The 24,814-nt window shown below is 50.5% G+C and overlaps 9 protein-coding genes across 14 annotated transcripts; 3 read left to right on the top strand and 6 right to left on the bottom strand.

The window, feature by feature from the left end:
* Positions 1-255: 255 nt before the first annotated feature.
* Positions 256-2,954, bottom strand: LOC136196417 (uncharacterized). The gene is made up of 14 exons (XM_065985960.1): positions 2,816-2,954; positions 2,704-2,760; positions 2,604-2,646; positions 2,480-2,534; positions 2,265-2,425; positions 2,000-2,170; positions 1,845-1,953; positions 1,536-1,781; positions 1,373-1,479; positions 1,015-1,106; positions 938-964; positions 810-880; positions 593-754; positions 256-534 (listed from the first exon to the last, which is right to left on the bottom strand). The coding sequence occupies exons 1-14, from the start codon at positions 2,894-2,896 to the stop codon at positions 354-356; spliced, it is 1,563 nt and encodes a 520-aa protein (XP_065842032.1). The 5' UTR covers positions 2,897-2,954; the 3' UTR covers positions 256-353.
* Positions 2,955-3,023: 69 nt separating this feature from the next.
* Positions 3,024-6,502, bottom strand: LOC136195821 (uncharacterized). The gene is made up of 16 exons (XM_065985290.1): positions 6,380-6,502; positions 6,081-6,329; positions 5,309-6,019; positions 5,196-5,252; positions 5,101-5,143; positions 4,953-5,007; positions 4,740-4,900; positions 4,514-4,684; positions 4,353-4,461; positions 4,045-4,293; positions 3,880-3,986; positions 3,732-3,823; positions 3,652-3,678; positions 3,533-3,603; positions 3,317-3,482; positions 3,024-3,260 (listed from the first exon to the last, which is right to left on the bottom strand). The coding sequence occupies exons 3-16, from the start codon at positions 5,384-5,386 to the stop codon at positions 3,213-3,215; spliced, it is 1,434 nt and encodes a 477-aa protein (XP_065841362.1). The 5' UTR covers positions 5,387-6,019; positions 6,081-6,329; positions 6,380-6,502; the 3' UTR covers positions 3,024-3,212.
* A 570-nt stretch (positions 6,503-7,072) lies between these two features.
* On the top strand, positions 7,073-8,371 carry LOC136195824 (dnaJ homolog subfamily C member 4-like). The gene is made up of 7 exons (XM_065985293.1): positions 7,073-7,202; positions 7,252-7,333; positions 7,385-7,438; positions 7,558-7,697; positions 7,872-7,991; positions 8,039-8,125; positions 8,182-8,371. Exons 1-7 carry the CDS (start codon positions 7,099-7,101, stop codon positions 8,243-8,245), a joined length of 651 nt encoding a protein of 216 aa, XP_065841365.1. The 5' UTR covers positions 7,073-7,098; the 3' UTR covers positions 8,246-8,371.
* LOC136195823 (NLR family CARD domain-containing protein 3-like) lies at positions 8,261-9,865 on the bottom strand. Its single transcript, XM_065985292.1, has 3 exons — positions 9,669-9,865; positions 8,703-9,597; positions 8,261-8,654 (listed from the first exon to the last, which is right to left on the bottom strand). Exons 1-3 carry the CDS (start codon positions 9,820-9,822, stop codon positions 8,402-8,404), a joined length of 1,302 nt encoding a protein of 433 aa, XP_065841364.1. The 5' UTR covers positions 9,823-9,865; the 3' UTR covers positions 8,261-8,401.
* Positions 9,866-9,921: 56 nt separating this feature from the next.
* Positions 9,922-11,475, bottom strand: LOC136195822 (PE-PGRS family protein PE_PGRS45-like). The gene has a single exon (XM_065985291.1). The coding sequence runs from the start codon at positions 11,453-11,455 to the stop codon at positions 10,028-10,030; it is 1,428 nt and encodes a 475-aa protein (XP_065841363.1). The 5' UTR covers positions 11,456-11,475; the 3' UTR covers positions 9,922-10,027.
* A 170-nt stretch (positions 11,476-11,645) lies between these two features.
* LOC136196364 (collagen alpha-2(I) chain-like) lies at positions 11,646-13,618 on the bottom strand. Its single transcript, XM_065985903.1, has one exon. It carries the CDS (start codon positions 13,547-13,549, stop codon positions 11,801-11,803), a length of 1,749 nt encoding a protein of 582 aa, XP_065841975.1. The 5' UTR covers positions 13,550-13,618; the 3' UTR covers positions 11,646-11,800.
* Positions 13,619-13,652: 34 nt separating this feature from the next.
* LOC136196361 (uncharacterized) lies at positions 13,653-16,239 on the top strand. Its single transcript, XM_065985899.1, has 16 exons — positions 13,653-13,768; positions 13,822-13,940; positions 14,065-14,178; positions 14,232-14,315; positions 14,370-14,547; positions 14,604-14,694; positions 14,758-14,791; positions 14,866-14,999; positions 15,055-15,122; positions 15,175-15,229; positions 15,283-15,366; positions 15,419-15,567; positions 15,627-15,745; positions 15,808-15,875; positions 15,927-16,013; positions 16,065-16,239. Exons 1-16 carry the CDS (start codon positions 13,659-13,661, stop codon positions 16,128-16,130), a joined length of 1,560 nt encoding a protein of 519 aa, XP_065841971.1. The 5' UTR covers positions 13,653-13,658; the 3' UTR covers positions 16,131-16,239.
* Positions 16,240-16,260: 21 nt separating this feature from the next.
* Positions 16,261-18,152, top strand: LOC136196363 (uncharacterized). 2 transcript variants are annotated; one of them, XM_065985902.1, is made up of 7 exons: positions 16,261-16,482; positions 16,706-17,030; positions 17,123-17,295; positions 17,362-17,431; positions 17,482-17,858; positions 17,910-17,979; positions 18,035-18,152. In XM_065985902.1, the coding sequence occupies exons 1-7, from the start codon at positions 16,261-16,263 to the stop codon at positions 18,043-18,045; spliced, it is 1,248 nt and encodes a 415-aa protein (XP_065841974.1). In that variant the 3' UTR covers positions 18,046-18,152. The 2 variants fall into 2 exon arrangements, with proteins under 2 accessions (XP_065841974.1, XP_065841973.1); XM_065985901.1 differs by having other exon boundaries at positions 17,096-17,295.
* Positions 18,153-18,368: 216 nt separating this feature from the next.
* LOC136196360 (filamin-C-like) lies at positions 18,369-24,699 on the bottom strand. Of its 5 annotated transcripts, none has more exons than XM_065985897.1 (5): positions 24,289-24,699; positions 19,354-24,210; positions 18,953-19,295; positions 18,854-18,911; positions 18,369-18,806 (listed from the first exon to the last, which is right to left on the bottom strand). In XM_065985897.1, the coding sequence occupies exons 1-2, from the start codon at positions 24,584-24,586 to the stop codon at positions 19,520-19,522; spliced, it is 4,989 nt and encodes a 1,662-aa protein (XP_065841969.1). In that variant the 5' UTR covers positions 24,587-24,699; the 3' UTR covers positions 18,369-18,806; positions 18,854-18,911; positions 18,953-19,295; positions 19,354-19,519. The 5 variants fall into 5 exon arrangements, with proteins under 5 accessions (XP_065841969.1, XP_065841965.1, XP_065841966.1 ...); XM_065985898.1 differs by having other exon boundaries at positions 18,370-18,806; positions 18,854-18,889; XM_065985895.1 differs by having other exon boundaries at positions 18,370-18,806; positions 18,854-19,081; positions 19,183-19,295.
* Positions 24,700-24,814: the final 115 nt, after the last annotated feature.

Below are 24,814 nucleotides of genomic sequence, written 5' to 3'. Positions count from 1 at the left end.
ACTGCGTTGACATTTTCGCCGTTTCCGTTACGTCAAGACGTGCGGCTAAATAGAAACACAACTACACAGAAATTTCATAGTTTGCCCGATTTTTTGTAAAAATGAGTAGTGGCGCAAACAGACAATATTCTTTGGGTGAGGAACGAGAACGGTAAAAATAGGGGTCTAGGCCCGGGGGGAGGCGGACATCTAATTGTGAAGTTTGTGTCTCCAGCGCCCTCCTCTCCCCGCCCTGGCTGCACCACTATCACAAGCTTGTCACAGTTATAGTCGCGACTTGAATAGTAACAATTAAAACAAAAATCACATGACCCAGAAACCTGTACTCGTTAAATATTATTAAATCATTCAAGTCATTCGTTCTTCTGCTTCTGCAAGCTATTCGGAAGCTTAACCGACAGAAGCAGTGCTATAAGATAAACAATTGAAAACAAATAAAATACCAAGTGATAATCAAACGGAAATCCTATACGCTTTGCTCCCCAGCTGATGCACCAGGCAAAGAGAGAGCCCCCAAAGGAAGGAGCAAGAGTCCTATATAAAAAAATACAATTGCATAGAAAAAACGAGATGAGAAAAACAGTGGCGTTACCTGGTGAAAGCTGTCAGCGAAATGGCAAGACCGTTAATCGCACCGAATCGACTTTTAGGCATAGCGTTATTGATGAAGATGGAGATCATGACAAATGCGACGACGATGCAAAATCTCATCAAAAAGAGATTGATGAAAAGAACTGTCCATAGGAGAACAGTGCTAAGAGAAGTAAAAGAATGAATGAGATCAAAATACATCGCGTATCTACACTTACTTTTCTATGGACGATACTACAGGCAGAGCGGCAATGAAAAAAGCACAGACGGTGCACGTTGCATAGAACGCCTATATCATACGAAATTAATCAAAACAGTCAATAAAACGAAACTTTTGTGTTTGCACCGTAAGAGATCCCAGCTTTTTTTCAATCTTAGTCCCAACAAAATAAATTTAGTCACAACAAATAGGAAGAGACTCACTCTATGCGCAAAGATAATCTGAAGAGGAACGAGCACAGCGGCCAAAACAGATTGAGAAATTCCGATTTCTTTCTCGCTGAAACTCAGTCCTCCTTCACAATAATAAAAAGTATTGACGTACGTGGACCAAAAACGGAGATCTAACTAGTGACAGCACCCCTTATTAAACTAGACAAGTGCAGTCCCTCGTACACGTCTACGTGCAGTGAAAACGCGCACTATTGAATAAATCGTTTCCAAAGTAAAGAACTGACCCCTTGCACATAAAAGTCAGTGTACCAACGTTTTGGTATAATTTCAAGGATCAGTTCTTTACAGTACGATGAAGAGAGAGAGATTGCAGTGAATGCGAGCGAACCTCTATATTGCTTCGTCGCCATCCACAAGCTTATCAGCTCGTCCGAACCAATCACAGAGAAGGAAAAAATACAGTAGGTCGCGAGAGCCAATCTCGCTTCCCTATGCCTACAAACACAACACATATATTAATAATAATAATAATTTCCTTGAGTCTTTCTCACCGTAGGATACTCCACAACGTCGTCTTCTTTATCGCTTCGCCTACGCTGCTTCGTCTCCGGCCTCCTTGACCTTTACGGTCGCGAAATTCCATCGCAACTCCATTCGTCGTCGAGTAAGAGACAGCCGGCTCGGACTCCGTCTCATCAATTGTTCTAGTCGTTTTCTGGACGCGATTATTCTCGCTAGATATTCCGTCATCGTCGTTTCTCTCAGCGACGTCTCCGACGCTGACAAGGGTGTAAGATCTAAGAAGAGTATTGATTTTTCTACGTACGTATAATTGCGTGGACTTTCTTCGGTGAACGCACCCATTGTCCAGTGTTTCCGGCAGAAGGAAATACACCAGCACAAGACCAAGAATAAGAAAAAATGTAGTTACAGCAGACGGTAAAAAATAAGGAAAAGTCTCAAGGAACCCTTAGAAGAAATCTCAACAATTGTTCCATCTCTCTCTCTGTCTCACCTCTGGGAAATACTCCGGGATACTGTCGCACCGGTTCAGCTAAGAGCCCACCGAGCGCCTGTCCAGCGACGAGGCCCATTCCCCAGGCGGCCGTAACGTACGCCATTCCTTTAGCCTGATTCGTGTTATCCGAAACGTCGGCTATAGCCGCTTTCGAAGCGCCTAGGAGCCCTAAAGGAGCGCCAAGAATTTCAAAACAGAAAATCAATAAATACTCGATATAATATAATCCCAAATAAAATATTTATGAGAGTCATTTACGTACCGTTGCTTGCACCGCTTAGTACTCTTGTCGTCATTGCCCACGCCAAGCCCAAGTGCGTGTTCGTGAAACCGAACGACAGATTGAAAATCGCTATAGCACTTCCGCTTATAAGAATCGTCCGTCGACGACCTTTTTTATCGGAGAAAATTCCCCAAAAATAGCTACACAATGGAAACGTGGATTTGTTTTAGCATAATTTAATTTTCGTTTTATACCATCCGAAAAATCGTCCAAAGAAGTAGGAAGAAGCTACAACTCCAGCGTAGTATCCTATCAAAAAAGCGCGCCGCGCGCGCGCTTGGCACCCGTTCTGCGCTGTCTGAGTCGCGCTGCGCATACCTGATTCCTCTTCCTGCACGAATTCGCCGTTGATTCTAAATTTCTACGTACGAAGCACGTTTTCCGATCTAAAATCGACACCAGTCGCTTCTCGACTTACCCTGACCATCCACGGCAAGAAAGGAAAGACCATCGTGACGGTCGTAGCTGTCGCTGACTGTGTGATGACGCGTTTAGGGCGTAAACGATGCGAAGAGCCCTCCTATTCTCACCAGGATCGTGAACGATACGAGGACGACTCGCCAATTGACTGGCGTCGGCTTGAGCTTTGGCTTGGGACTCTCTGCTTCCATGATCCATGCGTCTGTTGACTGCTTATGCAACGTTTCGCGATTCTAACTTCCTCTGTTAGCGCACGTGCCACGTGGCCAGTGGGACGTCTGATTTACCTGCAAATGCGTGTAAAAGACTGCCACCACCTTCAGATGACTGACGACCCGTTAGGCTAAAAATTTCAAAATAACTAATAACTCAATCTATTCTAGCTTCTGCCTTTCTAAACTGTTTGGCAGATTTACCGACAAAAGGAGTGATAAAAGATACACAATAGAAAATAGATAAAAGGCGAAGTGATTATCAAACGGAAATCCTATGTGAATTGCTCCCCAGCTAATGCACCAGGCAAAAATAGACCCTCCAAAAGACGGAGCAAAAGTCCTAATAATGAAAGATTAATTATTAAGATTAACTTTAGCTTTGTGTATAACTGCAACTTTCCGAGTAAGAGCAGTCAACGAAACGGCGAGACCGTTGACGGCGCCGACTTGATGCTTCGCCACTGAATTATTAATGAAAAGGGATATCATAACAAAGGCGACGCCAATAGAAAATCCCATCGGTAGATTTATGATAAAGAGAGCTGCCCATATTGCAACCTCACTGAGAGAAGACGATAAACGACGTCTAGAACTCGAACTAAACTCGCTTGCCTTTCTATGGACGACGTTATTGGCAGACAGGCAACCGAGAGCACGCACACGGTGCAACACACGTAGAACGTCTATAGAACGCCTCTATATTTTAACCTAGGACCGTGCTTTGTTCTGACCGTTCGTGAGCCGAGTTTTCTCTCCATCTAATAAAATTGTTTAATTAGAAATGCTATTTCGACCTGTGGCCAGTGCTTACTCGGTGTGCAAACAATAATTGAAACGGAGCCAATGCGAGCCCTGTAATGGCTTGAAAAAGTCCGATTTCTTTTTCGCTGAACCCTATTCCTCCTAACAAGCAAAACTGATTGAACTCTAATTTAAAAGTCGTCGATGTCGCATAACACCTCTAAACTGTTTGGTAGCCATCCACAGGCTCGACAACTCGCCGGAACCGATTACGGAAAAGGAAAAGACGCAGTAGGTAGCCAGAGCTAGTCTCGCCTCTTTCGCCCTATCAACGTACAACTCAACGCGTAATTCCCATGCACAAGGCGACTCTGCTACTGTACTTCAGTATCGCCCAAGCAGTCGTCTTTTTCATTAGGTCACTAACACTGGATCGTCTCTTGCGCTTCTTTAGCTCAGAGAATGCCAGCATCGATTCTGATTCGAAATCGTTAATGCTATTTTCCTGTTGGAGTTCGACTTCCTCGGTTTTTCTAATGCTGACTAAACCGTCGCCATCCTCCTCCTCTTGGGGACGATACAGAACGACGCCTTCTTCGTCATCATCCTCATCCTCATCATCTCTCTTATTACTAAATATGTCGAGCTACTACTAACCCCTCCGCAACGGCCACCGCACTCGCTAATGTACCGTTTTTTTAACGTTTCGGGAAGCCAGAAGAAGACGATAGCGATACCAATGAAATTTAGTCCGGATGAGACGGCACAGGGAAGGAAGTAAGGAAACGTCTCCAGAAACCCTTAGGAAGATAATTCATGCATCTATCCCTCCTAATCTTTTCACGCAAATACCTTTTGGAAAAACGCCGGGATATTGTCGGACAGGCTCGGCCAGGAGTCCACCGATCGCTGGACCCGCTATGAGTCCCAATGTCCAAGCCGCCGATGTAAACGTCATTCCCTTCGCCTGGTTGCTGTTATCTGAAACGTCGGCTATCGCCGCCTTGCACGACCCTATAATCCCTAATAGAGGAGTATGTAATTCTGTTCTAGTTCATTGTCTCCACTTTCGAATTACCATTGCTTGCTCCGGCGAGCATTCTGAACGCTATTGCCCATACTAAGCCTGTTTGCGTGTTGGTGAACCCGAACGCGATTGTAAAAATCGAAACTCCACTTCCGCTTAGTATAATTGTCAATCGACGGCCTTTTTTATCGGCGAGAATTCCCCAAAAGTAACTAAAACAAGCGTGACTCTCTCCATACATCTGCTCGTGATTCCTATATGTACCAAGCCAGAAATCTCCCAAAGAAATACATCGAGACAACGAGTCCGACATAGTAGCCTAAGTAAAAGCCCCATTATACTACTAATCATAATTAATAAGGTAAATTAATTAGTCGCTAGATGCATACTGTACACTTAGTTCTTCACGTACCTGTGTCCTCCTCTTGTATAAACTCTCCGTTGACTTTAAATTTCTAAACGAAGTCCGATTCCCCTAAAATACTACTGATTTCAGGTTTATCTCACCCTGACCATCCAAGGCAAAAACGGAAATACCATTGTAACTGTCGTGGCACTCGCTATCTATGGATAAAGCCACGGATATTCCGTGCAGCTCTTCAACACAATCGCTCTCTTGCCAGAGTCGTGAAGGAGACCAGGACGACTCGCCAGTTAACTGGCGTCGGTTTCAGGCTGTCTTTCGATCCAGTCTCCATGCTCTTTACGTTTCGACGCAGCCTCCAGCTTAGCTGTTCGTCCGAGACTTCGAAGCCTAACGCGAGAGCCGAGAGAAAAGTAATCAATAATTACGAGCACGTGATTCAATAATTAAACGTGGGGACCATCACATGTTTTTTATTGCAGTGAAACGTCGAGCAAATTTGAACGTCGAGACAGAAAAAAATTCCAAGAACACAACTCGGTTACTGCGCGTTCCAGCTGAGCATATATCAATCGTTCTTCGACTTCTCCGCCCAGGCGCACTTGCAGAGCTCCCAGGGCCAGTGCAACGAAGAAAGACCGCACGCGTCTCGAACCGTTTTTCCCAGGAGATAGGAATGAGAAAGGGCTCTAACCATCATGATCTGGTAAGGCAGGCGCTCAGTCTTCGACAAAACCCTACGAGAAAAAGCGCCGCACTCGGGAGCCAAAATATTCGAGCAACATTGGGGAATCAGAAGCGGATGATGTCCTTGGAATCCTCTGAGTCCGCCCGGCTTTACGAGAAAGTAGTCGGGAACCGTCGTTTCGTTCGTTTGTCGTTTTGCATAGAGGCTTAGATAATCAGTATTTGAACTGGAGTTCGCTTTATGGCTTTGGCATATTTTGAAGACCGTTGTATTTGCTGTCTAAGGATAAACGCAGAAGCTCTAACGTATAAAGCCGTGCAAGAGAGGACATTATGTATACCTGCACAATAAGCCGTCCGTTCTCGTCGACAGACAAACGCTTACTGCTATTGAACAGGGAAGAGAAGGTGAACTCTCTCGTCGATACATTGTAGGAATAAGAAAACAAATCGCTTTCTTGTGCCTGGCATCGACTTTGAAGCAACGACGACGATGACTGGTTACCTGGCGACGTACTCAACAGCTTCACGTCGGCGATCCGATCATCGCCAGTCCACGTGAAAAGCAATATCGATTTTGCACAGGCACTCTATAGGGAAGCATATATTAGTCAAATTTTATCGTTGTGTGTATGAAGACCTTTTCAGCCTCGGCGAGTCCGAGACTAACGACAGCCACCGCCACTAAGACTACGACTCTGATTGGTACCGTCATCTCTTCGACATGCCGTGGTGAAACTGTGAGTCGAAATGCCCAGTAGCTCCCTCTTATATACTGTGCCTTTTCTAAAACGAGCAAGCGGGGGCGCAGATGAGATGGCCGGCGTCACGGGATTGTAGGAACACGGCTTGACGTGCATGCCGTCCATGCGGCAACCGATCGTAGGCGTCGATTTAGCAACATTTTACGCTATTGCTTCTAGACGGTCTACCGCAAAGGAATCACCCCCGCATTCCAAGCACTCCAAGCACTCCCTATCAAAAGCCTTGGCTTTAGTAGCTGTGAGTAAAAATTTGACATTTGTAGTCGAATTAGGTGTGAATTTCGCGTATTATTGAAGTTCGGCAGACTCGGTTTCAACGGTACGTATGAGCCCACTCTGATGCCCGTGGGCGGTTGTGGGAGGATCTCGTTCAAAGAAGACGACGACTCGGAGAAGACGGCGAGAATCTTATAATTAGTACACCGAAAGTGGTATACGCAAGAATAGGATTCGGCCTAAAGAATGCGGTTCTGGGAGGTCAGTAAGATTGCGGTTTGCTCAATGCCGAAAGTCACGCATGTTAGACAACGTGTATGACATCATATTATCTGCGGGGTGACATCACCGCTTAAAAATTTCATACGGGCTACTCCTAATGGCATGCGACGTTATCTCCGTTCTTTTCTCTAGTCGACGCGTCTACTGCGGTCCTAACGGTTTCCGTAGGGACTTATTTACCGGCAGTTTGCTATCTAGAAGGTGGGTCTCGCTCGTCGTGCTTCCTGCATACTCACCTTCGATTCCCCAGAACGTTTTACGACGTGCTGGACGTCGAAAGGTCGGCAACGCAGAAGGAAATTCGCGCGTCGTTCATTTCCAAGTCGAAAAAGGTGACGCTAGTGCAGAAATAACGTGCCAAGTCGAGACGCCAAACACTGTAGTGCCATCCGGACACCAATCCGGGAAACGAATCCCTGCACCAAGATTTCGTACAGGTATACGATCGGACCTTTTGTAGTTAAAATTTCAAAGTTCTAAACTTCGTTCTCCTGAAATTCCTCTGCTCTTTGATTTATTATGTGTACTGTATCAGTTTTCTCGTGATAACTAATAGCTGAATGAAGCCTACTCCGTGCTGTCCGATCCGACGACTAGAAGCCAGTACGATGCTCGAGTAAACGGCGAACAGTCGAATTACCGTCACCCCCACTCCACCAGTACGACGGACAGGCGATATACGTCATCCTACCACTAGTAATAAAAACGTCTAGTTTAGTTTAATCTTTTTTATATAGAAACACATCCTACACCTCTTTGATTAATTAATTAATTAATAAACGTATTCCTCCCCTATTGATTCTCTTTGATTATAATTAATTAATTTGATTTAAGTAATTAATAAACGTATTCCTCTCTTATTGATTGTAGTGAGCACGACTTTCCGAAGCAGGCTCGTTCCGCGCGAAGTCGCGCTAGCAATGCCGTGGTCGTCGGCATTCTCGTCGCTATTACGGTCGTAGGTGGATTAGTGCAATTTGGACGAATACAGTAAATTAGACCTCCTGTTTGCCTGCGTACGTCTACGGTGTTTTTAGCGTTGCTCACGAGACAATGACGAACTTTCTTGACGTTCAAAACAAGGAGAGTAACGAGGTCTATGAAGAAGTTCGAAACCGAGCTAAGTAGGGAAGCTAAAGAGTGTGTCAATCTGGGAGAGGGAAGAAATGCTGCAATTTAGATCGACTACAACGAAGAAGCAACTCGAGCAACTAGCAGAAACGCACCGAAAACGAAACAAATAAATAATAATAATTAGATAAGCATTGTACATACATTTTTAATATATAACATACAGTATTTTAAAAGAACGGTTCATCATTATGAGGTAAAAACGATAAACAAAAATAAAGGCGAGTGCGTACATAGTAGAATCACTCTCATATTAATTACGGATCCGATCACTTCCCTGCAAGTTGTGCAAGTGCTTCGTCTCGCTCGCGTCTACACGTCTCCAACTCGCGTCTCAGCTTCTCTATCTCGCGATTCTTAGCCAGTAGACCCTCGACCGCGCGCAGGTCCGTCGAAGAAGCGTTTGCCTCGCTCGCCAGCGCAATCTCCAACATGACGCTATTGAATTCGAGCGAACGAGTCAACTTCGCCCGACCCTGACCACCAATACGAGTCTTAGTCAGAGACAGATACTTAAGCGTCCTTAGAAAATAACATAGAAGCGGATCAATAATGAGAGATATAGCGTACCTGTTTCGTTGAAGAGCATCGGCCAATTCAATCGCCCCTGCATCACCAATTTCATTATTATCCAAAAGGAGATGTTCGAGACATCGATTCTCTCTCAGAGATCGAGCCAATTGGACGGTGCCCTCGTCTCCGACGCGACACGATTTCAAGCCGAGACGCGTCAGCGTCGAATTTCTTGCCAAAGCGCGCGCTATCAGTTCAACCGACTTGTCGCCTAGCGACGAGTTTCCATCGAGAATTAGCTCCCTTAGCGACGACGATGACGACGAGAGAACTTGAGCAAATCGCATGGCACCGGCATCGCTGATTGCGCATGATTTCAGATTGAGCGACTCGAGACGTGCCGTGGGCGACGACAGAGCGTCTGCTAATAAAATAGCCCCGTCATCGCCAATGAGACTATTGCCTTCGAGAGATAATTCCTTCAGGCAGTCTCCGCTCTCTTTCAGCATGCGAGCGATGTGAGACACGCCCACGCTTGTTATGTTATTTCCCTGCAGATTGAGAGTTTCCACTACGTAGGTTTTGCGTTGAAGTGACGTCATTAGATTGGCCACGCCTACGTCGGAAATCGCGTTTTGACGCACGCCGACGTACGTCATTATTTTGCGCTGGCGTTCGAGAGCGCGCGCGAGGCAGTCGACGCCCGCGTCGCCGAAGGTCAGGTCGTGTCGATCGCACTGGGTTGCGTAGAGATCGAGACGTTCGAGACGGGGGCACGTGAGGAGATTTTGAGCGAGAGCTTCCAAGCCTTTGGACGTGAGACGATTTGCCCATATGCCGAGCGAACGGAGGCTACGATTGAAAAGCGTCGATAGATGGTCGAATCCCGAGTCGGATATTTCGGGAAGATCGAGAGTTATTGACGTCAGAGACGGGTTCGCGCGAAGTGCATCTAAATGGGGGCGGGGTTTTTAGTTTAGAAATTTGATATGCGGGGCGTGGCTTTTGCTCTTTGCTGTGTACCTGCGAATGGCTCGACTTGATCATCTGATATCGATGCATGCACTACGAGAGACTTGGCGTTGGATCCTGCCTCCTGGCAAAAGCTTTGAAGTCGTGCAATGTCCTTAGTTTTGTTTCCAATGCTGATGCTCAACCGCCGGTCCTCGTTTTCCATAGCTTGGAGTCTTCAGAAGGCCACAGGCTCAGGGCTAGCAGGCTAGCTCAGCGGCTTCTGCGGGCGGCTTCTCTTGGCTTCTGTTTTCACTGCGCGCGCTAAGCTAAAGGTTCTTTTCTTCGGAGTGGCTACAGTTACAACTCAGCACGACAAACAAGCAGCAGTAACAGACAAATAGTTGTATCGCGGCCCTGTCCTTCTCAATTTAGGCCCGCTGTTCCGTTAGTATCCTTCCTTCCCCGCCAGACCCACCTGCTCCTCCAGGATTGCAGCCAATTCCCGTTGCCCGGTTACCGCCCGCTCCACCGGTCACCAAAACCTTTCCTCTTTGACCAAACTTCGCAGTCGATACGATCATAACGGCTCCCCCGGCTCCTCCACCGCCCCCTCCAATAGGCTGTCCTTGAGACGACTTATATCCATTTGTTCCCCCGAGTCCTCGAGCGTCAATCGATCCCGTAACGCTAACCGACGTTTTACCGTAAATAAAAACGATTCCGCCGCTCGCACCGCCCTCCGCACCGTCTCGCGTCCCGCTTCCGTGCGACCCGGACGCGCCGCCCGAACCGCCCATAAAAATCTCCCCAAAATCATCCGATCCGATCGCCGACGGAGCTCCGGCGCTAGCGATGTCGCAACCGCCTCGTTCGGGGGTCGATCCGACGGTGCGATGAGCGCCGCCGTAACCGCCGCCTTGTCCATTTCCGCCGCCGCCGCCGGACCCGATAGCGGGCGACTGACGAATTGCCTTGTAGCTCACCTTCTCCGATTCTCCGACGTAGCCGTGCACGTAGTCGCTACCGGAATCGTACTTGGGCGCACCGCGGAATCCCTTACCCCGAACGGTCACCGTGCCGCTGATCGTCACTGTGGAGTTCGACCGAAAGGCGACGATGCCGCCGCACTTGCCGTTCCAAGTCGACGCTTGAACGGTGCCGGCAATCGTGACGTCGGAATAGTGCGGCACTTTGACGATTTGAGTAACGGCCGGATTGGCGCCCGTGAAAACGTTAGAATAGTACGGAGAGTTAATGCCGTCGGCGATTGAGAGTCGATTTGACGTGCACGATCGGACGTAAGCCGTTTCGTACGTTCCCGCGTGTGCGAAATGCTGCGTTTGATGAAAAAGGACTTCGTCGTCCTTTTTGAATAGACTGCAGCTGCTAACGGTCATCGACTTGCTTCCAGTTAGAACGGTCGCTTGTGTGACGTAAGCGCAGGCCGACGTAACGGTCGCTCCGCTTTTGACGTTCCACGAACCGTCCGTTCCGTAGCCGTACGACGGCGGCGGTTCTAGAATCGCTAGTCGGGTTTCGAGCTCGGCTATCTTTTTGAGAGCTTTATCTAGAGCCGACTGAATAGCGGAGTTATTTGCGCTGATACCCGGTTCTCCTGCGTCGCCTTTTTGGCCGTCGTCTCCTTGTTGGCCTGGATTGCCTACTTGACCCGCGTCGCCCTTAGGACCGCGCAAATTGCCCTGAACTTGAATATCGTTGAAGAAAATTGATCCGGTCGATTGAAAGTGAATGTCGTTTGGCGACTCCACGTAGAGACTACCTTGAGTTACACGCATTCTGGGGTTTTGAGCCTGACATGCTAACAGATGGATAGCTAAAAGCACGATCTTCATCATGTTTGCAGTACAAGCGGTTACGGTTGAGTCAGGGCACCGTGTGACTGCGCACTGCTGGACGTCATTCTTTTTTCGCTACGTACCGCAATTGCATACGCAGTAGATAGCGTGTGCCGCAAATGCATATGCATATATAGGTTATTACAATGCAAATGAGCCCGCCGTCGATTGCCACGTACGCGTAGCTAGGAATAACTCTCTCCTTGACGCGATCGTTTACGAGTTCGGAAATAAGCTAAAGAGAGCGCTGTTCGCACATCTGCAAGTGAACGGCAACTCAGCACGACAAACAAGCAGCAGTAACAGACAAATAGTTGTATCACGGCCTTGTCCTTCCTAATTAAATTAGGCCCGCTGTTCAGTTAGTATCCTTCCTTCCCCGCCAGACCCACCTGCTCCTCCAGGATTGCAGCCATTTCCCGTTGCCCGGTTACCGCCCGCTCCACCGCTCACCAAAACCTTTCCTCTTTGACCGAACTTTGCAGTCGATACGATCATAACGGCTCCCCCGGCTCCTCCCCCGCCCCCTCCAATAGGCTGTCCTTGAGTCGACTTATATCCGTTTGTTCCCCCGAGTCCTCGAGCGTCAATCGATCCCGTAACGCTAACCGACGTTTTACCGTAAATAAAAACGATTCCGCCGCTCGCACCGCCCTCCGCACCGTCTCGCGTCCCGCTTCCGTGCGAGCCGGACGCACCGCCCGAACCGCCCATAAAAATCTCCCCGAAATCATCCGATCCGATCGTCGACGGGGCTCCGGCGCTCTTGACGTCGCAACCGCCTCGTTCGGGGGTCGATCCGACGGTGCGATGAGCGCCGCCGTAACCGCCGCCTTGTCCATTTCCGCCGCCGCCGCCGGACCCGATAGCGGGCGACTGACGAATTGCCTTGTAGCTCACCTTCTCTGATTCTCCGACGTAGCCGTGCACGTAGTCGCTACCGGAATCGTACTTGGGCGCGCCGCGGAATCCCTTACCCCGAACGGTCACCGTGCCGCTGATCGTTACCGTAGAGTTCGACCGAAAGGCGACGATGCCCCCGCACTTGCCGTTCCAAGTCGACGCTTGAACGGTGCCGGCGATCGCGACGTCGGAATAGTGCGGCACTTTGACGATTTGAGTAACGGCCGGATTGGCGCCCGAGAAAGCGTTAGAATAGTACGGAGAGTTAATCCCGTCGGCGATTGAGAGTCGATTTGACGTGCACGATCGGACGTAAGCCGTTTCGTACGTTCCCGCGTGTGCGAAATGCTGCGTTTGATGAAAAAGGACTTCGTCGTCCTTTTTGAATAGACTGCAGCTGCTAACGGTCATCGACTTGCTTCCAGTTAGAACGGTCGCTTGTGTGACGTAAGCGCAGGCCGACGTAACGGTCGCTCCGATTTTGACGTTCCACGAACCGTCCGTTCCATAGCCGTACGACGGCGGCGGTTCTAGAATCGCTAGTCGGGTTTCGAGCTCGGCTATCTTTTTGAGAGCTTTATCGAGAGCCGATTGAATAGCGGAGTTATTTGCGCTGATGCCCGGTTCTCCTTTCTTTCCTGCGTCGCCTTTAAGACCGTTTTTCCCCGCAGTCCCTGCGACTCCTTTTAGTCCGTCTTTTCCTGCAGTACCTGCGTCTCCTTTTTGGCCGTCTTTACCGGAGGCTCCCGTCGCTCCCTTTTGGCCGTCGTTTCCCGCCGCTCCTGTACTTCCTTTAGCACCGGGTAAACCGTCGGAGCCTGGATTTCCTTTTGGCCCGGTTTGTCCTTGGGCTCCGGCGTCGCCTTTTTGTCCGTCTCTTCCCGATGCACCGTCGTCTCCTTGTGGGCCTGGATTGCCTGCTTGACCCGCGTCGCCCTTAGGACCGCGCAAATTGCCCTGAACTTTTACGTCGTTGAAGAAAATTGATCCGGTCGACTGGAAGCGAATGTCGTTAGGTGACTCCACGTAGAGTGTGCCTTGAGTAACACGCATTTTGGGTTTCTGACCTTGACACACCAAGGCTAGGTGGATAACTAAAAGCACGATCTTCATGTTTACAGACTTCGAATCTCGTGACGTAATTGAAGAGAGGAACGCCTCTAAAATTAAAAGATTGACTATGGCAACCATAATGGTAGGGCTTTATCGGTAGTAGAACAAAAACACCTCGCACTTCTCATTTCACGTATATCCATAAGTCACTGAAGTGTTTATAGACTTATCCGGGACCAATCACGTAATGAGTTCCATGCAAGTGTTCGTCGTAGCATTACTGTTTTCCAAAGGCTTTCTGCTTGCCTCGGCTCTTCCCAATGGTCCTGTCGTCGCTCAGACGCCGCCAATGGGATGGTAAGTAGCCTGTCTTCGGCAAGATTGCCCATTCATCCACGCCCTTCCGAAAGGAACTCGTGGAATCATTTCGGTTGTCACGGACTGAACGAGGACGTCATCAAGGGCATTGCAGACGCGTTTGTGAGCACTGGACTCAAAGATTGCGGATACGAGTACGTCAACTTGGACGGTAAAAAAATCCTCTTATTATTAATAAATCGATCAATACTATCAGTAAAAATGTGTTATTTACTAAAAGTTTGCAGTCATATACTATATCACGTGATACTTCATTTTTATTTTTTAATTAATAGATTGTTGGCAAATCAATCGAACTTCCGACGGAGTAATCATTCCCGATCCGAGCAAATTTCCGAGCGGCCTCCCAAATTTAATCCAATACGTTCACAGCAAAGGACTCAAATTCGGTATACGCGATCAGAATCGCAAATAGATTTAATTAATCAATTAATCGAGGCAGGCTTATACACGGATCGCGGTTTGTACACGTGCCAGCATCGTCCCGGCGCCTATGGACACGAAGAAATCGACGCCAAGACATACGGTACTAAGAAAAAGGAAAACTAAATCTTATCTTCTTTTGATTCGATTATTTCAGCTTCTTGGGGAGTTGAATTTTTGAAGAACGACGACTGCAACATTCCGTCGGGAGGAGACGCCGACAGGGACTATGGGAGAATGTCGTACTATCTGAATCAAACGGGCAAAGGGATTGTGCACAGCGTCAAAGGATCGGAACCCATCGAAAAGGCGTACAACGTTTCGAACATGAGACGGTAAAATAACCGACGTCTTCTTTAACTAATTGAATTTTTTTCTTTCTCTAATTAAGTGTTGGCCACGATATTAGAGATGAATTCGTTTCGATGTTATCTCTCGTTGAGCAATCACACATACAGGGCTTGGCCAAGTATGCTCATCCGGTTAGTTAGTAAAGGCCCTCCATTGTATTTATTCTTCCTTCACCGTTTTGTTTTTGAATGCAGGGATTCTGGAACGATTTGGACATGCTGGAAATTGGTAAGGAGCATTTTAAAAAATTAAACCGTTCTATTTATTTTTATAATTTGCGTGCCTTGTTTTGTTTTCACAAGGAAACGGGCACATGACGACGACCGAATACATTACGCACATGTCGTTGTGGTGTCTCCTCAAAGCGCCTCTCATTATGGGCAACGATTTGAGAAACGCAAGCAAAGACACCATCATGGTGCTGTCAAACAAAGAGGTACACAGATATCCATATAAGCGGGGTCCTGGCCCTTTAGATTGTATGTATTTAGGTGATCGCTATAAATCAAGATTCGCTTGGCGTTCAAGGCACGTTGATAGCTTCTGGATCGGCAGCTATGTGAGTATGAAGACTTTTTTGTTCATGCATTCTCACTCTGTTCTTTTTTCAGAACTAATAATTCTGCTGTCGTTGCTCAAAAGTGCTTGACTGGAAACAAATATCAGGTTAAGAGTTCGTATCCTATGTTATCAGTTCTGATGACACGAAATCTCCGCAGATGTGGAAATTCGACAACGCGTCTCACACCATAACGAATGTCGGAACGGGAGCGTGTCTCAGCGCCGTAGCAGGCTCCGGACCAGTACATTGTGATACCTAAGAGAGTGAGAGAGACCCTATTCCTTTTTTTTCAGGTATATGTGGAGCCGTGCGATAGTGGAAGCGCCAATCAAAAGTGGTCCATGGGCGACTTCAATACGATACATCCAGGTCAAAGCAAAATCCATTGCTTGGACGTGTACAACTACACCGGGCCCGTCGTTCAGCTGTACAACTGTAAAACGTAATGGAAAGAGTGCCAATGGTCGTGATACGTCATAAACGACATTTTTTGATGCGCAGGAATGAACATCACATGGAAAATCAGCAATTTTCATTTGGCAGTGACGGAACGTTTCGTCCCAACATCAGCGGTCTTTGTCTCGATTTGCAAGCAATATCTTATTCGGAAGTATGGGGAGGTAAACAGTGTCTTGTTTAATTAATTAATTAATTAATACATAAAAACGTCTTATACTAAAAGGACCGTTGGCTAATAAAGCTTACGCAGCGGTTTTGCTGAACAAAGGCAACGGATCTCTAAACATAACGGTATGTGTGAGAAGGAATTGATTAATTTTCTGATTTCGTCTTGTACTGCAGTTGCAATGGTCCGACCTGGGATTACCCAAGGCGTCTTCCTATAAAGTTCGCGACCTGTGGCAGCACAAGGACATGGGAACGTTTTCCGTAGGTGTTTTGAATTCAAATGTAACGTTTATTGATTTTTGAATCTTCTAGGGAAGCTACACTGCTTCCGATGTACCCAGCCACGGGGTTGCTATGATTTTGCTCACTCCTGCCTAGACTGCTTTTGTTTTTTCATTTTTCTGCTGCTGCTGCTGCTGCTGCTGCTGCTGCTGCTGCTGCTGCTGCTGCTGCTATTTTGAGCTGTGACGTGCTTTGCATCCACGCAGTCTAATTTTTTAGTCTCCGCATGGGCGCCGGCGCGCAACTAGCGTGCTCTACGCGTTCTCGCGACCGTTCCATGATTATGACGTCTCTTCTTGTCTGTGCCTTTCTGTGCGTTGCTTCTTCTTCTTCTTCTCTCAACGCCGCTTCTCTAGACGATGACGTTGTAGAGCTGGCAACGTACAACACCGGCCTCCTGCCGACGATTCCTCGACTGGGCGAACGTTTTGAAGCTCTTCTCAACGAGGTGAAGGGTTTTTTTTGGCGTTTTTTTAGAACTTTGCATACTACTCTCGCTCGATCAGAGGGTCGCGTACAGTGCAGCGCCCTATAATAAGAGAGCTGCGACAACCCCGTAAGTTCTCTACGCGAGAAAACGCGTTTTTTTTTGAGCTCGCGGCGGCGAAACGCGGACGAGTCTCAAGGGGACCCTTTCGGTCTGTGCATTATCGACGTCATTTTTTTTTCAGTTGCCCAAACTGACGGCCGACGTCTTGTGCCTTCAAGAATTGTGGACCGAAGCTGTTCTACTCGCTGTCGTCGACGCTTCGTCGTCCGCCTTTCCCTATCGCCTACGATTGGAGACGCACGATAGCGCGTCGCCTCCTTGCAATCGCGACGCGCTTCGAGCGGCCTTCGCGTGCGCCGCCGAGACCTGCCCTCGCTCGTCCGCGGCGTCGCGACGCGTGCCCGTGGAACTGTTTCTGTGCGCGCTCAGCGACGCGAATTGTCGTCGCAAATTTCATCGACTCGGGCAGAGATGCATGAATTGTCTCATCCTCGGTCCGAGCTTCGGTACGACGTCTCAACCATTTAATTAATTTAATTAATTAATTTAATTAATTAATTAATTAATTAAGAGTTTCGTTCGGCTCTGTTCCTACTAGAATTACCTGATCATCCTTTCAGCTGTTCCGAAGATGCGAGTCACTCCTACTCGACTACGAATGGACTTCTGTTGCTCAGCAAGCGACCTTTGCTCAATACGATCGCATCGAATTTTACGTGGACCGGTTCGGACGACGTCGAGCTCATCACTCGGGGCTATTTATCAGCGGAGGTCTTAATTAATTAATTAAATATTATTTGCCATATGAAAAGTCTTGCGCGATGTGCGTCTCTTTAGATAGATGGCGTTGGAACGATTGTCTGCACTCATCTTCCCACGTATTACAGTACACTAGAAGAGCCCTACAGTAAAGCGGTGCCACGTCTCCTTTCTCACGCGTACATCTGCGCTTTATAGTTGGGCCTTCGCAGTTCAAGAACATAAAAGAAGAGCACGTCGCTGACATCGACGTTCTGTTCAGTCGTTACGTGGAAAATCGACGTCGGACTCATTTGCCGCCGGTCGTCTTTATGGGCGACTTCAATCACGGGCCCGTCATCGGGCAAAGCGTCGCCGCGGAATTTCCCGAACTGTTTCAAGAAGTCATCGAGAGAGGATACGTGTCGACTCCGGCGACTCGACGAGAAGGGTGCTCCTATTGCAAGAGCAACTCCATCGTTCCACGTGACTACTTGCCGGGAACGGAGACGAATGCGTCGACGAGCGCCGTCGGTGTGCTGATCGATCACGTCTACTTTCCGTCCGAGATTGATTTTGATTATCTGGAGATAAAGGTACGCATGCCGCTCTACGCTTCATTAATTAAAAAGTATTTTATTTATTAGAAACTTGATGTGTCGTCTGAAGGGCCTCTGTCTGATCATTACGGGATTTCTGTCTCGTTTTGTATTCGAGGTAAAATGTCGTGTCTTTTGGCTTTACATATTTCTACACGGGCTACGTTCTTCAGGTACTGTGTAGTGCACAATTGAGAGCGCTGAAACAGGATTTGGTTCCTGGTTTTTGGTAGTTGAATAGTTGTGGAGTATTTAGTATATATATGATTTCGTTTGGAAATAACGATGGAATGTTGGACGTGTCTCTTCTGATTTTCTCTAGAGAACGCTGTTGGGCTCCAGTCAAAGGACGAACAGGTACGAGTAGGAGAACGCAAAGTAACTAGTTACGTTTGACTTTGTTTTTGTAGGAGTCAGGGGTCCTGAGTATGACCCCGTGATAAAAAAAACTGCTCACCGGGGTCCTGAGCATGACCCCGTAATCAAAAACTGTTCATAGATAAAGGGGAAGGACAGATAATTTATTTAATAAATTGAAATAAAAATAACAGAGTTCTCCCTCGCGTATTCAAAGGCAGTTTTGACGGGGTCTTGCCCAGGACCCCTACAGGGCAGTTTCAACGGGGTCTTGCCCAGGACCCCTGCAGGGCAGTTTTTGACGGGGTCTTGCCCAGGACCCCTTAGCCTAAAACAAACAAAGAAGTCTCTACTGGGAGGAGGCTGCAGCTTAGTTACCTTGGCGAGAGACGACGTCACCCTGGCTGGGGTGCGATGAAACAAGGTACAGTGGAGATCAGATGCAAACGCACGTTCCTTTGCTCGTATTACTGGTGGAGCTTGGGCGAAGGAACTTGCACGCTGCGTCATGCAACATGCAGCTCAAAGAACAGACAACATGCAGCAGACACACACATCTTCTTTCAACCTTGCATCTTTCCTCCTGACCTAGAAAAAAGCTGCTTGAAGAATTGCGTATATAAAGATCACAATACCTTTGCAAGACTGAAGATGCTACGCTGATGGTCATTCTAATTGAGTACCATTTCGTATCTACAGCTATGATTTAGCACAAAAAGATTGATATATTATACCTTGGTCGAGACTTCCGCTTCGAAGGCATGGTGATTTTGCAATTTTCCTTGAAGATTCGTGTACGATTCATAGCAGGCGACTCGCATCTTTTCCATCATCCAGGTGCCCAAGGCCATGTTTGCTCTGACCTATCCATCCTCTTTCGTCAGAATTCGAGAATGTGTCGTCGGAGTCCCGCGACACATTCTCGAAATACGAGCGCATTAGGTAAAACAATGGCATAGCTCACGGTTTCTCGAAAAAAAGTCGAGCGAAACGAAGGCGAAGCCTAGCGGAGACGCCGCGTCCCTGCGCTTCCATCGCTCACACTTGCACGACGATCTGAGCAGAAGACCATCGATCCTTCGCGAAGGCGACGCTTAGGTTCGTACGTGGGGTCCTCCTCGCGTTCTGCGCTTACCGGGTGGCTCCGTTAACCTCCTTGCGTCAATCGTGGAACGTCTAGAAGGCTCGCCGAGGGGAGAAAGACCTTTTCTCGGGAGAACAACAACGAACAGCTACTGCAGGCAGAATAAATACAGCACGTGACATATAAAAAACAGCAATGAGTGAGTATACATGTCTATTTAGCGCTTTTTCGGTTTTCGTTTCTCCTGTCCCCGATCTCCGCTCACCTTTCGTCCAGATGCGACTACCCCTGGAACGCCACCCGGATTATTCGCCGACTGCACGGACGCACCAAATGACCAATTCTCTTGCTGAACCGGCACAGGCTCCGTATGGGATCGTCTCGATTTTCTCCTTTTCTTCTCCTTCTCTTGACGCACGTGCGCGGGAGGTGGCACGGGATCAGGCGTCGTCGCCGCCTTGGTCCGACGTACGCCGCCTCCTTTAGCTGACGCCGCCGGCGGCGGCGGCGAAATGTGCCGTCGCTCTACTGAACGCGTTTTCGTTGCCTGACGTTTGACTGGAGCACCAGCACCAGCGGCGGCTGCGGGAGGAGGAGGCGGCGACGTCGCTTTCCTTCTAGGCGAACGTATAGGATATTGCTTATTGGATTCCGCCGCTTTGTATATATCCGGTTCCGACGGATTATACAAGACCGCGTCCTCTTCCCTTTCATCCACATCGATTTTCCGACGACGACGACGATGTCTTCCCCGACTCTCGCCCTCCTCGTTCTCCTCCGGATCTCGTATCTTCACTTCGAACGGACTTCCAGGCACTTCGACGTCTTCCCACTTGACAATGATGATATAATCGCCCGGCTCTTTGGGATCGTACGTGGCGCGCACCACGCGCGCGTCGCCGCCCACGCCGGACTTGAGTTTGATCTTGAACGCGTCCTTGATGCCGTGCACGCGAACGAGCAACGTGCCGAGACCGGCGTCCTTCGCGTCGATCGTAAACTCGCCCACGTCGCCGACGTTGCAATCGTGCAATCCCGGCCCTTCGACGCGAACCTGCCCGGAATCGGGCGGCGGCCACACTTTGACCTTGAAAGGCGAACCGGGAACGTCGTCGCCGGACCACGTGACGCGAACGCTATATCGTCCCGGTTCGTCGGTGTCGAAACGATACGACACGAACCCGTCGTCTTCTTCCGCCGAGTAAACGCGAACGACACGCCCACGCGGACTCGTTACCACGACGACGATTTTCCCGACGCCGGCGTCTTGCGTGCTAACCCGGAAGCTGACCGGTTTACCGACGAGTATGCCGCTCGACGCCAAAGCGCCGCCGCGTTCGACGCGACACTTGGTCGCGTCGGCTTTCACGTAGACGGTCACCTTGAACGGACTCCCGGGCACGTCGACGCCGAAGAGACGCACGAGTAGAAGATAGGCGCCGGCGAATTGGGAAACGTACGTGCCCCTGTACTTTCCGTCGCCGAGATCTTCCACGTGCACGTCGACGCTGCTGCGTACGCCTTGCAGCGTGCACGCGATTGCGCCCTCCACGTCGAGAAGTCCACTCTGCGTCGTTTGGAATTCGAACGACGTCGCCGCGTCGATGTACGCCGTGCGAGTCCCGTCGCCCGTCGCGACGACCGTGCGCGCGTCGATCGATCGTTCGACGTCCATTTCGAAGGGACTGCCGGGGACTTCGTCGTCGCCGAGGCGAACGCTGACGCGATGATCGCCCGGTTCCCACGGAACGAAATCGACGGCGTAGACGCCGTCGTCGTCGTCTCGTCGCGTCATTTGAACGGCTTGGAATGCCGTCGGACCGGCGGCGGTCACTTCGGGCTTTACGCTGCCGGCGTCGCCGACGTCCACGGTGAAGTGAACGCGTTGACCGACTTTGCCTTTGCCGCGACGCAGCTCGTCGCCGTCGACGCGCGCCAACGCGGGATCATAGATGGGAATTGCGAGTGGACTCGACGCGACGTGACGACCGCTCCACTTGACGTCGATGCTCAATGTATCCACGCCGTTCGGCGTGAAATCGATTTGCCAAACGCCTTGTTCTTCCGTTTCCGCGACGACGAAAGGGACGGCCGCTTTATCTTTGAGCGTGACGATGCGCACTCCGAGAGCGCCGGCACCGGCGCTTCGTCCGTCGACGGTCAACGTCTGCGGCACGCCGACGCGATACGCAGGAGGCGGAGGCGGCGTCATCTTGCACAGAGCCGCGTCGACGACTTTGACGCAGATGGGCCCGGAGCCAATGGGCTCCCTATCCAAACTCACTTCGATGTAATACTCCCCGGCCTCGGTCGGCACAAACACGCCGTCGTATTTCCCGTCGACGAGTTTCTCGAGCGGCACGACGCTCGTCTCGCCCGATGGGCTTCGCGTCGCGACGTCGACGCGCACGTCGCCCGATCCGCTCACGTCCAATTCGAATTCGATCGTCTGATCGATGAGCGCCATTTTGGGAACGCCGGTCACCGTGCATTGGACGCCGGTGACGGCAAACGCGAACGGACTGTGCGGCACGGATTCGCCACCGAGTTTGACGTCGATCGCGTGCTCGCCGACTTGCCACGGCGTGAACGTGACGATTTTAGTTCCGGGTTCGTTCTCGGCGGCGTCTTTGATGTCGACCGGGTAGACGGCAGTCGGACCGCGCGGCTCGACGTGAAGTTGACCGTCGCCGGCGTCTTTCGTTTCGACGCGAAACGAAACCGGCTGGCCGGTCTTGCCGACGCCCGAGAGAAGATCGCCGCCGGAGATTTTGACTTTCGACGAATCGCATACGTGAATTGATACGGGACTCGACGGTATGTGCCGTCCGTGCCACGTGACTTCGACGTCGACGAGATCGACTGTCGTCGGCGTGAACGTAATCGATGACGTCGAATCGGCGGCGGCAACGACGTCGAACGGTATTGCGATTTTCGATCGCGACGAGTGAATTCGTACGGCGAGCGCGTCGGTGCCGTCGCCGTCGCCGCCGCCGCGCGTCGTCACGCGAAGCGTTTGGGCGCGATCGACGTGAACGCTCGACGGCGGCGGCGCGAGAAACGCGCAACACGACGGATCGACGACGTTGACGACGAACGGTCCGGCGGGCGCCGGTTGACGATCCAAAGTCACGTTGATCGTGTGAGAACCGGTCTGATCGGGAACGTGGGAGAATTTATAGAGGCCGTCCGCTTGCGAATTGGGTTCCACGTGTTTGGCCACGCCGTCGCGAGGCCCCGCAACTTGGACGCCCACGGCGACGTCGCCCGCGCGCGAAACGTCGACGGCGAACGCGATCGGTTCGCCTATGATCGATGACGTTGGCACGCCCGTGACGTCGCACTGCTGCCCGGTGATTTGCAAGGGAAAGGGACTGCGCGGAATGGGACGTCCACCCCAGGCGATCTCGACCTCGTGCGCGCCGACTTTCCACGGTTGAAAGGCGACTTCGTACTCGGTCGCGTCGCGCTGCTTGATCTCAACCGGATAGACGGCCTGCTGTCCCGTCACCTCGACGGCGAGCTTCGCTTCGCCGGCATTTTCCGTCGACACGTTGAACGCGACGACTTGACCGGTCTTTCCTTCGCCGGACAGTAGACCTTCGCCGTAGGCTCGCACGCGTTCGGCATTGAAAACGCCGATTCGAAACGGACTTCCGGGTACGTCGTCTCCTTCCCACGTGACGTGCACCGTGACGACGCCGACGTCGGTCGGCGCGAACGACGCCGCGTGCACGCGATCGGTTTCCTCGACGACGTCGGCTTTCAAAGCGAGTCCCGTATTCTCGTCGGTGAGCCGGATCTCGAGCGTGCCGCCGCCCGCCTTCGACGTGTCGACGACGAAATCGCACGTTTCGCCGACGGCGACGTTCGGCTTGAGCGCCGACGCGAAAAAGACGCGCGTCGCGTCGTAGGCGTTCACGTCGCGCGGCATTCCCGCTATCGAATCGTCGTTCAAGCGCACGTCGACGACGTAGACTCCCGCGTCGGCCGCGGGAAACGAAACGTCGTAGAAACGATCGTCTTCCGGTGACGTTTCCATGGTAACGGGTACGACATCTCCCCCCGCGCGCGTCACGATCGTTTCGACTTTGCCCTCGCCGCTGCCGCTCGTGTCGATTTGAAATTTTACGCGCGCCCCGGCGCCGCTCTTGATTCGCGTCGCGAGGCCGACGGCGCGACACTGTTTCGCGAGCGCCTGAAGCGTCGCCGTTTGGTATTGGGTCACGTACGTCATGACGAGCAGCTGATCGACTTTCGGATCGGTGAGCTCGCCCGGCGTGAGAAGCTTCGCGACGCCGAGCCGCTCCTCGGCCAAGTCCATGGCGCGCGTGCAGTTTTGCAGGGCGCGCGCTTTGGGCAAGGTCGCGTGGTCGGGAAAGAGCCCCGGCGACATGGAGTCGACGAGCGCGGCGAGCGCCACGCCGTTATTCCAATCGGTTGAGAAATTCTGAATCGGCACGTCGGGCAGCGTCTTCTGAAGCCAGGCGAGCAATTGGACGGCGTACGGATCGCAGAAACACGAGACGTACGTCATGACGCTCATTTCGTCGATGAGCGGATGAGCGAGATCGCGCGGTTCCAAGACGGGCGGCACTTTGAGACTCCGTTCGGCGAGTTCGACGCCGAGTCGACAATTCGCTTCGCCGTCGTTCGGATTGAGCGACGCGTAATTCGGACACAGTCCCGGGCCGATGTGATCGACGAGCGCGCAGAGAACGACGCCCGAGTTCCAGTCGGTCGAGAAGTTCGTCACCGGCACTTCCGGCATGAGGGCCTTCAGCCAGTCGAGCATGACCTTTTTCGGCGACAGTTTGCGATTGCTCAGACGAAATTGATACTTTTGTATGAGCGTCCATATGAAGCCGCATATCAATTTCTCGTTGCCGTTGTGAATGTCTTCGGGACCTTATCAAAAAAATGCGTGGGCGTGGTCAGTTTAAATCTTCGACTACACGCCCTCTCGTTTTTTTTTCTCTCTCTTACCTATGTTGACGAATTTCGTGCCGTCGCTTTCGAAAAAGCGAAAGACGCAGATGATGTTTTCGAGTTTTTGAATTTTGATGAGCGGCTTCTTGTTGTAGCGTTTGATCTTCTTCGGTTTGACGCACGCTTCGGCGAGTCGAATTAGCAGGAGGCCGTCTTGTAAATCGGTCGTCAGGTCCTTCACTTGGCCCGTCACCGTGGGATCGGAGCGCAAGTTGCCGCGCAGCTTGTTGTTGACCCAATTGAGAAGGGTTTTCGCTTGAAATTTAGCCCAATTTTTTTTCGCCGGTTCCACCATTGCAGGAGCGGAGATATCGAGGCCAAAAAAAAGAAAGAGAAAGAGGGAGCGTTAGCTGCTGTGCAGGGTGGGGCTGGGTCACGTGTAGCGGGTGGAGCCTCTGAAAGGCGCACGTGATAATGTAAACAGATGGGTAGTACGTATTGCCCATCGACACTTGTTTTGATTTCGTGTTAACTAAGTGCAGAAATCCATCTACGAGAGATTTGAGAATGTGCAACTGCTTGA

This window comes from Oscarella lobularis, chromosome 15 (assembly GCF_947507565.1).
Source record: "Oscarella lobularis chromosome 15, ooOscLobu1.1, whole genome shotgun sequence".
In the NCBI taxonomy this organism is placed as follows: Eukaryota; Metazoa; Porifera; class Homoscleromorpha; order Homosclerophorida; family Oscarellidae; genus Oscarella; species Oscarella lobularis.
This window is presented reverse-complemented; position numbering and strand designations above follow the sequence as displayed.